Here is a 12499-nt window from a genome sequence, read left to right on the forward strand (position 1 = left end):
ATAGACTGTTCTCTCTGCTATCTCACGGCAAGTGGTACCGGAGCGCCAAGTCTAGGTCCAAAAGGCTTCTCAACAGCTTCTACCCCCAAGCCATAAGACTCCTGAACAGCTAATCATGGCTACCCAGACTATTTGCACTGCCCCCCCCCACCCCCCTCTTTTACGCTGCTGCTACTCTGTTTACTATTTATGCATAGTCACTTTAACTCTACCCACATGTACATATGACCTCAATTATCTCGACTAGCCGGTGCCCCCGCACATTGACTCTGTACCGGTACCCCCCTGTATATAGCCTCCCTATTGCTATTTTATTTTACTGCTGCTCTTTAGCTACTTGCTTATATTTTTCTTTAAAAAACTGCATTGTTGGTTAAGGGCTTGTAAGTAAGCATTTCACTGTAATGTCCACATGTTGTATTCGGCGCATGTGGCAAATAAAATTTGATTTGATTTGTACTGATGTTACAACCATCATTTCAGAAGATAGGGAGAGAGATTTTTTATTAGCTAGAGAGGAATGCTAGTTAACCATACTATACGCCTAGTTATCACGTTTCACTTTGGATTTATTAACTACAAAAAAGGTAAGAAGTGTTTTTAATTCTGGTGCCGCTATGAACAGACAAGCTTGTCAGACAGCTAGCTCAAAGGACAGTCAAAGACCCTCCATAGAAGCCGCTCCTCCTAGGTATAATTCTGTGGACCTAATTCTGATAATGCATGTCATCATAAGATGCCCAGCGCTTAAAAGCCTCCTTCTCCTCAAACCTCTCTCCCCACTCGCAAAATTGTAGTCGCATTTTGCGCCAAAAGCTACACTTGTAGCCAGGGGTTCCAACCCCTGGTTAAAAATATAATTTTGATATCATGGAAAGTCAATTTTTGTATCCATAGTTATGTCTATGAATTTGAGAGTGGTTACATTTCTCCAGCCCCATCCCTCAGCGTTTACCCCGAACAGGGGCAGGGAGCACACTTTGTAATTGTTTCAACTGTTGATTGCCACTTTAAACACCATCCTCCGATCCTCCCTACGCACTTGTAGAAATCTGAGTGGTATTGGATAAGTGTAATATGGCAAAACTTCACCAGAGGGCAAGGTGGGGCTATACCTGGTCACATATGTTTTTCTGCCCTTGTAACATAGCCAGAAAAACATCTCTGGGTCCTATTTAAAGTCTAGGGCCCAGCCCAGAGTTTTACCAACATTAGGAACCAGACCTAGGTTTATTTGAAACCTTTCACATACTTTGAGTGTTTGCTTTAGTTCCAGATGAGCAGGGTTTGCAGTTTATCAGTTCCATTGCAACAGGGAAGCTCAATCAAACACAGCTTAAGTATTTATAATGATTTCAAATAGTATTTGAACCCAGGTCTGGCCCTTATCCATGAGGGGGTGGTTTTAGCATGCATTGTCACCCCTAACCCATGGAGGTACTTGGCTTGTCCACAGGGAAGATTATTGGTTGACACCACAGGGTTAATGCTCCCCTGCTGGGGTTCATAAGCCTCATGTCCCCCTGTAACCAGGATGGACATTCTTAAAGTGCCAGTCCTGTCTTTAGAGATGGGAATGTGTGCATTCAATGTGACTCAGGCATTTGTTAAACGTCACTGTTTTTAAATCAGAACTAAATTAACGCTAGGCCTAAATAACAACACTTGCAAAAACTCCCCTTTCGGCACTTTCTTTTGGCTGCATCTCGTGTGTAGATGTCGGTTGAAGCGCTGTCCTTCACGACTGAACCTCAATACATTATTGAACATGACATCCTACATATAGATTAAAGTGTGAGCTGATGAATCAGAGGTTACTTGTGAGAGACCTACAGTAATGCTGTATGAAGAACTGTAGTGGGTGGACGTTTGAGTGGTTTGGTGACGCTAGAGGCACTTACCCATTTGTTGTATTTGAGAGGTCCTGTAAAGCCCATGGCCTCGATGAGCTTGGTGAAGGCCCCCACCTCCTCTTCCGTGGCCGCCTGTGGGGTTTCTTTCACATTAAAGAGCTGGAAATAGAGAGACAAGAGGGCACATTGCACCAAAAATATACATAATTAAACTTCTATAGCGCTTTTCATAGAATCTCAAAGCCCTTCAAGAGCAAAAAACTAACAAGTAATATACAGTATCGTGACAGGTCAACCAATAGATGCCAAGTCTTTGAATGCTGCATCCTCTGAAGATGGAGAGGGTCAACTCATGACTTGAGTGGAGGGAGCTGGTCAAAGGATGGGCAATGATGGTGATGGAGTCTGCTGATGATCTTTTAGAGGGCAAGTCTGGGGACCAACCTGAGTCTTATAGCCACTGGACTTCTCCTCTTCCACTCTGTGCAGCACCCACTTGGATGATGCCTCAGCAGCTCTGGGCGCCAAAAATCTCACCACACAAAGAATAGTAGCACTCTGCCTCAGCACTGCTGTATTCCTCTACGCTTCAAGCCACTCCTGAAATTGTGTTTTCGCAGTATCAGGAACTGGCAGCCAGGTGAAACAAAAAAGCTGGTAATGTGTCCAGATGCATTTTTCAAACAAAAACATTAGCCAGCTAGCCAAGCCAAAACAGATTTAACCTGACAGTCAGTCTTCAAATCCATGGCTCAAAACCACCAAAACTAATTGTAATAAAAACCTTTTTTGGGGGGTTAAAACACAAAAAATATTTACAGAGCTCTCTGCCTAGGCTTCCACACACACACACACCATTCAAGTTACGAATGCTAGGAAAATAGTAGCGTGATGTTTTGGCAATATTAGTCCCATTAATAGGCATTATTTTGCACCAAGGAATGCAATAATCTATTTAGTTAGACTGAATATTCTGACTGATATCACAGCTAAGCAAGCCATGGCATGGCGCCATGATGTTGCTGCATTATTCAAGTCTACACCATGGCACAATGATTGCAGGAGTTTTACTATGCCCATTGGTAATACATATTAATGGCTCCATTAGGACCCTTCGTCAAATCAAGCTGAGCCAAATCTAGCCACACAAGATTCACACATTTCTAGCCTAGTTAGCCTACTACAGACGCCGACTAGTGATGCGCGGGTCGGCGGTTTTCAAAACCACAACTGTCCGCAATTTCAAAGAATTGATCCGGCACCTGCTCATCTTTATGTGATACAGTAAGTGACCTGCAACCGACTTGTAAATTCAAAACGCATGCGAACATTTCTCAGAAACGCATTTAAAATGTCAAACATGCAACAATAATGGTTTGTTATTTTAGCATGTACGCTAAGCATTAACAGCTAACCAGTGCTAGGCTACTTTTTCCCCACCGGCTAATATTTCTCTCTTTTGATGTGCATTCCGATCCAGCACTGGTTTACAAACGGCACTAAGTGTCACACTTCATATTATACTTCTGTTTGGGAATCAAAGCAGCCACAGAAAAGCAAGCTCTAGGCAAAGCTATGTTATGTTATTTGGAAGGCTTGGTGTGCAACGGAGGAAGACAACTTAAGCAACTAGGCTCCTACTTCACTTAACAAAGAAATGGTTCCGAAATGTCAGGTCGTAGAGGTGCTGCTGTCCGTGGTGCTGAATCCGTTACTATTGCGGTTTGCTTGTTCGTTTACCGTCACAATTCTACCACTAATCCCTACAAGACATGTGTTAAGACAACCTGAGCAAGCAAAGGGGGAATTGAACCGGATAGATTAATTCTGTGAGCATACTAAAACATTTTGCAACATCGACAACGATTTGCAGGGATTTCATCCGCGATCAAATGAGTCACTCAAATGCGTTGTGAAGTACCTCACGCTCAACCTTTTGCAGGATAGCCTATTGTAAGAGCAATGGAAGATTATTAATTGCAGAATATGGATAATAATTTCACAAGAGGAATGTATTCTTTTTTTGCTCAAGATTTGACCTGCCTGACCCGAACTTAAATATAATATTTTCTGACCTTAACCCGCCGGATCTGAGGGTGAACCTCTGCAATACTCTAGACCAGAGTAGCTGTCCTATATAGGTGAATCTATTCTAAGATATGTAGCTGCATTGTGTGGTCTGGAATCATGGCTGCCATACAATGCTGCCATGTTCTGACTTACCCCACTTGTGTATAGTGCCATCTAACAGCTGCCAAACTGTAAGCTGTAAGATAGTTATGTCCATAATGAGGCCATCTTATACAGTACAAGCCAAGGCATACTGCAGCAATTCAATGGGTAAAGTAAATACATTGGTAGATGTTGATTAAGAGCAAGGCAACTCAACATACAGTGACTTCAGAAATCATTCACACTCCTTGACTTTTTCCACATTTTGTTGTATTACAGCCTGAATTTTAAATTGATTAAATTAAGATTTTGTCATCACTGGCCTACCTCAATGTCAAAGTTGAATTATGTTTTTCGAAATTTTTGGTAATTATGTGTTATGGCAAGCATAAGTTGAGGAATAAAAATGTGCTTAACAAGTTACTTTTTAAGTAAAATCTGCAATGAACTTGTGCATTACGTTAGGAGATAAAGAACATTGTGTTCTTCATTTCACCTGTCACATTATTATGAAGCTTACAGTATTCCCCAGTCACGTGGTTTGTGTTAACAAGCACACAAGGACGAGAGACCGGAGCCTTGTGAGTCACTCACTGTTGTGCAGAATCTAATTACAGTATGGAATTCACAACTAAATGTTTTCCAGCTAGATATCTTATAACTATTAAGTTAACTGTCTAGAATGTGCTAAATGCTCTGCAGTTGTGCATTTGGTTTGCTAATTTAGTAGCTAGTTAGCTATCTAGCTAAGTGGTTTGCTTCTTCCAAAATCAAGCATTGGCTTGGTAACAGCAGAGAATCCTCTCCTGGATCAAGAGCCTTGCTGGCTAATATTTGTTTTGTGCGTGCAGCAAACTGAGTAGCATTTTTGAGTTACTTGTATACTTTAGGTCAGAAACTGTACAAATTGTTCGCATTGCGCTCGTTAGCATTCTCTATGGGCTTGTACATGTACCTGTTAGCACTGCTAACCTTTGGATTACAGAGTATTAGTGGGGTTTGAAAACAGTGCCCCTTGTGTTCAGTACAGTTATTATGATCATTATGAAAAATGTATGCACTCACTAACTGTAAGTCGCTGCTCTGGATAAGAGCGTCTGCTAAATTACTAAAATGTAATTACCGAATATCCTGGTATGGCACAAGGTCGGTTTGAAGGTATGACAATCTGGATACCGCCCAAGCCTAGAAGGAAGCCTGTACAGAATATAAATATTCCAAAACATGCATCCTGTTTGCAACAAGGCACTAAAGTAGTACCGCAAAAAATTTGGCAAAGCAATTCACTTTTTGTCCTGAATACAAAGGTGTTATGTTTGGGGCAAATCCAATACAACACATTACTGAGCACCACTCCATATTTTCAAGCATAGTGGTGGCTGCATCATGTTATTGGTATGCTTGTAATCGTTAAGGACTGGGGAGCTTTTCAGGATTAAAAAAATAAAAAATGAATGGAGCTAAGCACAGGCAAAATTCTAGAGGAAAACCTGATTCAGTCTGCTTTCCAACAGACACTGGGAGATTAATTCACCTTTCAGCAGGACAATAACCTAAAACAAAAGGCAAAATCTACACTGGAGTTGCTTACCAAGAAGACAGTGAATGTTCCTGAGTGGCCGAGTTACAGTTTTGACTTCTATTTATTTGAAATCTATTTGAAGATCTATGGCAAGACCTGAAAACGGTTGTCTAGTAATGATCAACAAGCGATTTGACAGATTTGAAGAATTTTGAAAATAATAATGGGATAATGTTACACTATCCACGTGTGGAAAGCGCTTATAGACTTAACCAGAAAGACTCACAGCTGTAAACACTGCCAAAGGTGCTTCTACAAAGTATTGACTCAGGGGTGTGAATACTTATGTAAATGAGATATCTTTCTGTATTTCATTTTCAATACATTTGCAAACATTTCTAAAAACATGGTTTTCACTTTGTCATTATGGGGTATTGTGTGTAAGAAAATATATTTAATCAATTTCGAATTCAGGCTAACAACAAAATGTGGAATAAGTCAAGGGGTATGAATACTTTCTGAAGGCACTGTATCTAGGATGCTAACTAACGATCAATAGATTAAACACGTTTCATACAGTATGATCTAACAAGCTTGCATAAATGCAAACTAATCCAGTTTGGGCTGTGGCTAGCCCTTGATCATGACTCAATTCCATTACATTACACATAAGTCATAAGAGCAGCGACGCTCGGCCTGTACATTAACACGCATCGCTTGCGGTACGGTTTTGGAGGCATAAGAACCTGATCTTTCATAACAGCAAGAAATAATTTTCTAAAAAACAAAAAGGTTAAATTGATACACAACTTAATTTGTATTTTTTTTAACCTTTATTTTATTTTTACTTCTTTTTTTTTTTAATGCGCTCTGTATAACACAAAATAAATATACACATTATACACACACACACACACACGTGTCATGGTAAGCACAAATAAATAAAATCACAAAATCACCAAGAAAAAGTTACATTCCTCCACAAATAAGTCCCCAATCAATATTTTAAATTGCCCGAATGGCACCAGAACATCAAGATTACATTTATTTTGTTTCAGCAATACATTTTACATTAACGTCATTTAGCAGACGCTCTTATCCAGAGCGACTTACAAATTGGTGCATTCACCCTATAGCCAGTGGGATAACCACTTTACAATTTTTTTTTTTTTTTTTTTTTTTTTGGGGGGGGGGCGTCGTGAGGGAGCTTGTTCCACCATTGGGGTGCCAGAGCAGCGAACAGTTTTGACTGGGCTGAGCGGTGCATTAAAACTAAAAGCAGATTTACCTAGCTCGGTGGAGACCCTAGGAACCTCAAGAGTTAACCAACCCTGTGAACGGGTTAGGCAACTCAGGTGTCTATACTTCAACAGCAAAGTTAGATAAGATTGAAGTTTATGAAGTAGGGCCTTATAAACAAAAAGGGAGTAATGTAGAGCTCTATGGGTCTTTAGCGAAGTCCAGCCAACCTTTTGATACAGGATGCAGTGATGAGTATCAAAACTGTCACCTGTAACAAAGTGAAGTGCACTATGGTAGATGGCATCCAAAAGGTTTAAGAGTAGTTTTTTTTTTTTTTACGTCAAATCTATATCAATCCAAATGCCTAAGTATTTATATACTGGAACACGTTCGATTGGAGAACCATCTAATGAGTGAACATGTAGTTAATCTGAAACATTCTTACAAGAGTTTAAAGACAACATGTATTTCGTTTTGCCCGTATTAAGCACAAGTTTTACATCAGCAGAGGATTCCTGCATAGCAATAAAATCTGACCTTAGTTTTTCACACAGCCAGATCAACAGTCAGGGCAATAGAATACATAATAGTATAATCCGCATATACAGTGAGGAGAACAAGTATTTTATACACTGCCGATTTTGCAGGTTTTCCTACTTACAAAGCACGTAGAGGTCTGTAACTTTTATCATAGGTACACTTCAACTGTGAGAGACGGAATCTAAAAAAAATCCAGAAAATCACATTGTATGATTTTTAAGTAATTAATTTGCATTTTATTGCATGACATAAGTATTTGATCACCTACCAACCAGTAAGAATTCCGGCTCTCAGACCTGTTAGTTTTTCTTTAAGAAGCCCTCCTGTTCTCCACTCATTACCTGTATTAACTGCACCTGTTTGAACTCGTTACCTGTATAAAAGACACCTGTCCACACACTCAATCAAACAGACTCCAACCTCTCCACAATGGCCAAGACCAGAGAGCTGTGTAAGGACATCAGGGATAAAATTGTAGACCTGCACAAGGCTAGGATGGGCTACAGGACAATAGGCAAGCAGCTTGGTGAGAAGGCAACAACTGTTGGCTCAATTATTAGAAAATGGAAGAAGTTCAAGATAACGGTCAATCACCCTCGGTCTGGGGCTCCATGCAAGAACTCACCTCGTGGGGCATCAATGATCATGAGGAAGGTGAGGGATCAGCCCAGAACTACACGGCAGGACCTGGTCAATGACCTGAAGAGAGCTGGGACCACAGTCTCAAAGAAAACCATTAGTAACACACTACGCCGTCATGGATTAATATCCTGCAGCGCACGCAAGGTCCCCCTGCTCAAGCCAGCGCATGTCCAGGCCCGTCTGAAGTTTGCCAATGACCATCTGGATGATCCAGAGGAGGAATGGGAGAAGGTCATGTGGTCTGATGAGACAAAAATAGAGCTTTTTGGTCTAAACTCCACTCGCCATGTTTGGAGGAAGAAGAAGGATGAGTACAACCCCAAGAACACCATCCCAACCGTGAAGCATGGAGGTGGAAACATCATTCTTGGGGGATGCTTTTCTGCAAAGGGGACAGGACGACTGCACCGTATTGAGGGGAGGATGGATGGGGCCATGTATCGCGAGATCTTGGCCAACAACCTCCTTCCCTCAGTAAGAGCATTGAAGATGGGTCGTGGCTGGGTCTTCCAGCATGACAACGACCCGAAACACACAGCCAGGGCAACTAAGGAGTGGCTCCGTAAGAAGCATCTCAAGGTCCTGGAGTGGCCTAGCCAGTCTCCAGACCTGAACCCAATAGAAAATCTTTGGAGGGAGCTGAAAGTCCGTATGGAGGAGTCTGTATGGAGGAGTGGGCCAAAATCCCTGCTGCAGTGTGTGCAAACCTGGTCAAGACCTACAGGAATTGTATGATCTCTGTAATTGCAAACAAAGGTTTCTGTACCAAATATTAAGTTCTGCTTTTCTGATGTATCAAATACTTATGTCATGCAATAAAATGCAAATTAATTACTTAAAAATCATACAATGTGATTTTCTGGATTTTTTTTAGATTCCGTCTCTCACAGTTGAAGTGTACCTATGATAAAAGTTACAGACCTCTACGTGCTTTGTAAGTAGGAAAACCTGCAAAATCGGCAGTGTATCAAATACTTGTTCTCCCCACTGTAGATGAAGTATTTCTTTTTTTTTTTTTTACAGATTGACCTATGGTGCTTACATAAATAGTGAAGACAACAGGTCCCAAAATCGACCTGAGGTAAACATTTCTGTACTTCAAGAAATTCAGACTTAACCCCATCAATCACGATGGCCTGAGTTCTGTCACTAAGATAAACCATGAACAGGCGTCAAAGCTCAGGCAACTGTGTTAAAACCAGGGGTTGGAAACAAAATTATTTTTGAATAGTTTCATTCTGAAACAAAGTACTATTTATTTTGTTCCGTTTCACTGTACAAACAAGCAAAATAATGTTATGAACCGGTTTGATCCCCCCAAAAAGTACCGATTTATATTGTTCTTTGCTGTTCCTTTTTTAACCTGTGAAATCAACAGTTTTTTTACATTTAGCTCATTAAATTACTTCACCAATTAGTGTGGATAGCGCAGGCAAGCCAGTTGCATTACATGTGAAAACACTATGCTGGAAACACTCGGTTTGTTATTTTTTATTTAAAAAAATAAACTGCTATTCATTAAATACGAATACCGAACTTGTTTTTGCGTGGATTCTGCGATGCGGTTAGCTTTTAACAGCTAGGACCGCTATTTCTTGTCCCGGAATCGCGCTTAACAGACAGGTTGAAGACTGCTTGACAAAGATGCTAAGCTGCTAGCCATCAAACTAACGAAGTTGGTACCAGATGAGTTTTGCAAAAGAGCCCGGAGCGGATACAAACAACTAATAGTTTAGCCGTCCTGGAGCCTGATCTTCCTGCAACTTCGTCACTGGGGGTGTCTGCGGCCCCAGTGCCTACTACAACTTCGAAGTCGGCAACCTTCCGTCCCTGCTCTGGATCGAGCGGGGCTTCTTCATCTGTCGGAGGCCTGCACCAGGCAGCGGGAGCAACAGGCTCAAGTTATCCTGCCTCTCACCCGTCCATAGGGTTCTCAGAATCCTGTGAAGCGTGGGAGTGGGCGGATTTCCTCGTCCTTCTCGCCAGCCGTGATTTTGGGCAGCTCCATGGTAAGAAATGTGACCGTTCCTGGTGCAAAAAATTATGTCCTATCCCAGAGCTCGAGTAAATTAAATTACTAAGCTGCTCCCGAATGTACTACGTCAGGACATGGAAATCGATTCTATCGTAGTCCCTGTGGGTTTTAATGACATTATTAAGGGATGCTCTGAACAGTTGAAACTGGATTTTAAAGAGCTGATTGACTCTTGACTCTAGACACTAACAAAAGACCCATCATATCTGGCCTTGTGCCCTCTGAATTTGTGGCATTGAACGCTTTAGCAGTATTCTCTCTTCACAACTGGCTATGTGATTATCGCAGCTCAACTTTTGTTGACAATTTCGATACCTTTTGGAAACAAAACACACTTTATAAGGAGGATGGGATCCACCCAAATCATTTGGGATCCTGGATCCTATCACATCATTATAAGGCTGAGTTGAGACAATGACTTATCAATGACCCAAGCCCAGTTTAGCTAATCCCTACCATTGTGACGCAAAGTTAATCCATTCTTCTCTAGCTAATCAAAAAATCTCTCTCCTATCTTCTGAATCACGCTTGTAATGTCAGTACAGTAGCCTATGCTTTGGCGGGGGGAGGGGCAGGTAGCCTAAACACATACTGGCAAAGATTTTCAGCTTGCAGCCAGACACTGGAATACGTTGAGTGACGGCTTTGCATAGGCGCTTTATTGCGTTTTTTTGTGGGACTAGAAAAAATGGCTGGACCGTAAAAGAACGTCATTAACCGGATCCGATGCTTCAAAAAATAACGTATCTGTTCCAGAACAGTATGGATCAATTCTCATTTTCCAGTTTTTGGGTCTGTTCCATGAACCAGTTCCAACCCCTGGTTAAATCAGGTTAAAATAGTGTACAGTAAGTGTGTATTTTGCATTTGTGAAATAATTTTGATTGCGATATGAAAGTAGAGGGATTTCTGTCTCTAGAACAATACCGCAATTGAGAATCGATTGTCGTTTAGTTGGAGTATTTGGCCGTTTTGCCCTTTAAACAGAACATGTAAGGTCCTTGGAGTAAGGAGTAACATTAGGCTCCTTTAGTTCAATATTGGGCTAACTTTGGCTAGACTGAAAGCATGATCAGTAAATGCACATTTGCTGTTGTTCCAGCTTTGATGTGAGTCATGGTGGGAAGCACATACCTGTGAAGTGATGTGAAGTGTCCGGCATTGTGTCTGGGACAGAGAGGTTGCGGTTGCGCCTAACAACCGGCAAGCAATTAAAGCTCTTGCAAGACAGGCCTCTTGCTCTAATGCCTAAAAGAATGACAGAATAAATGTGGCATTCAGGTAAATCCAATAAAGGCACTGTCAGCTGCAGTTAGACCTATTTACCAACATATTTGGGAGTGGATATGCCATGCAATTAGACAATTAGTAGTAGTACTAGTAAAGTCCAATTATATACATTTTATAAACAAAAAAATCTGTGCATGTGTCCATAGTAGGCAAAATGTTCTCATAAAGCTTTAAAGTTTTGCTGAACTATCTTAGCTACCTGGTTGCCCTTCTGACTCCAACACATTGGATTCTCGAGAGCTAAGCTACCTGTATACCAAGAAAATATTGTATTGCTGTCATATTGGTATAGTTGTGATCTTAGTACCCTTACTTGGCCTCTGGTTTAGTGAAGTGTGTAACAGAGTTACTGTGGACTGAAGACAATCCGAATTCGAAACTGCAGCAAAAAGCTGAAGCAGCCTACATGAAAGTAACTAATCACATTTTTTTGTCTCGATGTTTTACACAGAAAGGCAAGGTGATATTGGAGTACAATTTCGGAGGAATATTGAAATAAGTTAGTGACAGTCTGGTCACGTCCAAGTTCACCTGGGTTGGAAGTAATGTTAGCTAACGTTAGCTTATGTTTTTGGAACATTCAAGACAATAGAATAAGGCAACTATCCATTCTTCATGTTCCAATCCGACAGGGCGCGCAATTTGGTTGGCGCTGGAGTTAATTTATTTGGCAGCCAATACAGTAAATGTTGCGACCTGACAGTTAGCTAAAGCTATTAGCTAGCTATCAATAGCCTTCATGTGAGCAAGCCTTAAATTACCTTTCCGAAGGTGACTCTGGATTTTGACGTATGTATTATGTTCCTCACAGCGGACTGCAATGGTCGCCGATACATGACTCCGCCAAAAGTTACAATATTTAGTCTACGTATTGCAACCAAGAAACGGGAATCAGATTGTTTTTTCAATTAAATCTTCACGTTTTGTAACACTGTCCTTTCTTCTTCTTTGGGATTTGGTTGGCGGATCGCATCCAACTTTTAGTTGCATACACTGCCATCTACTGTACTGGTGTGTGAGGCCATTTACGGTCTACATGGGTAACTGCAACTTCGGGCACTTCGGCGTTGCAAGCTTTCAGAAATTAAAACTTAACGAAACACAATTTTACCAGTATTATAATTGTCTTTGATTTGTCTAGAAACAATAATGATAATGATAATAATGGCCGATAATGGCTGCGATCGTACTATTCATGAATGT

The 12499-nt window shown here is 41.0% G+C and overlaps 1 protein-coding gene across 1 annotated transcript in view; it reads right to left on the reverse strand.

Moving 5' to 3' along the window:
* Positions 1-12271, reverse strand: part of LOC311134189 (ubiquinol-cytochrome-c reductase complex assembly factor 1-like) — a 31365-nt gene extending 19094 nt beyond the window's left edge. The window contains exons 1-3 of the mRNA XM_084167800.1: positions 12058-12271; positions 11141-11254; positions 1902-2012 (exon numbers count right to left, since the gene is read on the reverse strand). Coding sequence (XP_084023926.1) covers positions 1902-2012; positions 11141-11254; positions 12058-12132 — 300 coding nt within the window. The 5' untranslated portion in view covers positions 12133-12271. The remainder of the gene's footprint in view (positions 1-1901; positions 2013-11140; positions 11255-12057) is intronic.
* Positions 12272-12499: the final 228 nt, after the last annotated feature.

Source organism: Coregonus lavaretus (genome assembly GCF_964263955.1).
Source record: "Coregonus lavaretus genome assembly, chromosome: 8".
Lineage (NCBI taxonomy): Eukaryota > Metazoa > Chordata > Actinopteri > Salmoniformes > Salmonidae > Coregonus > Coregonus lavaretus.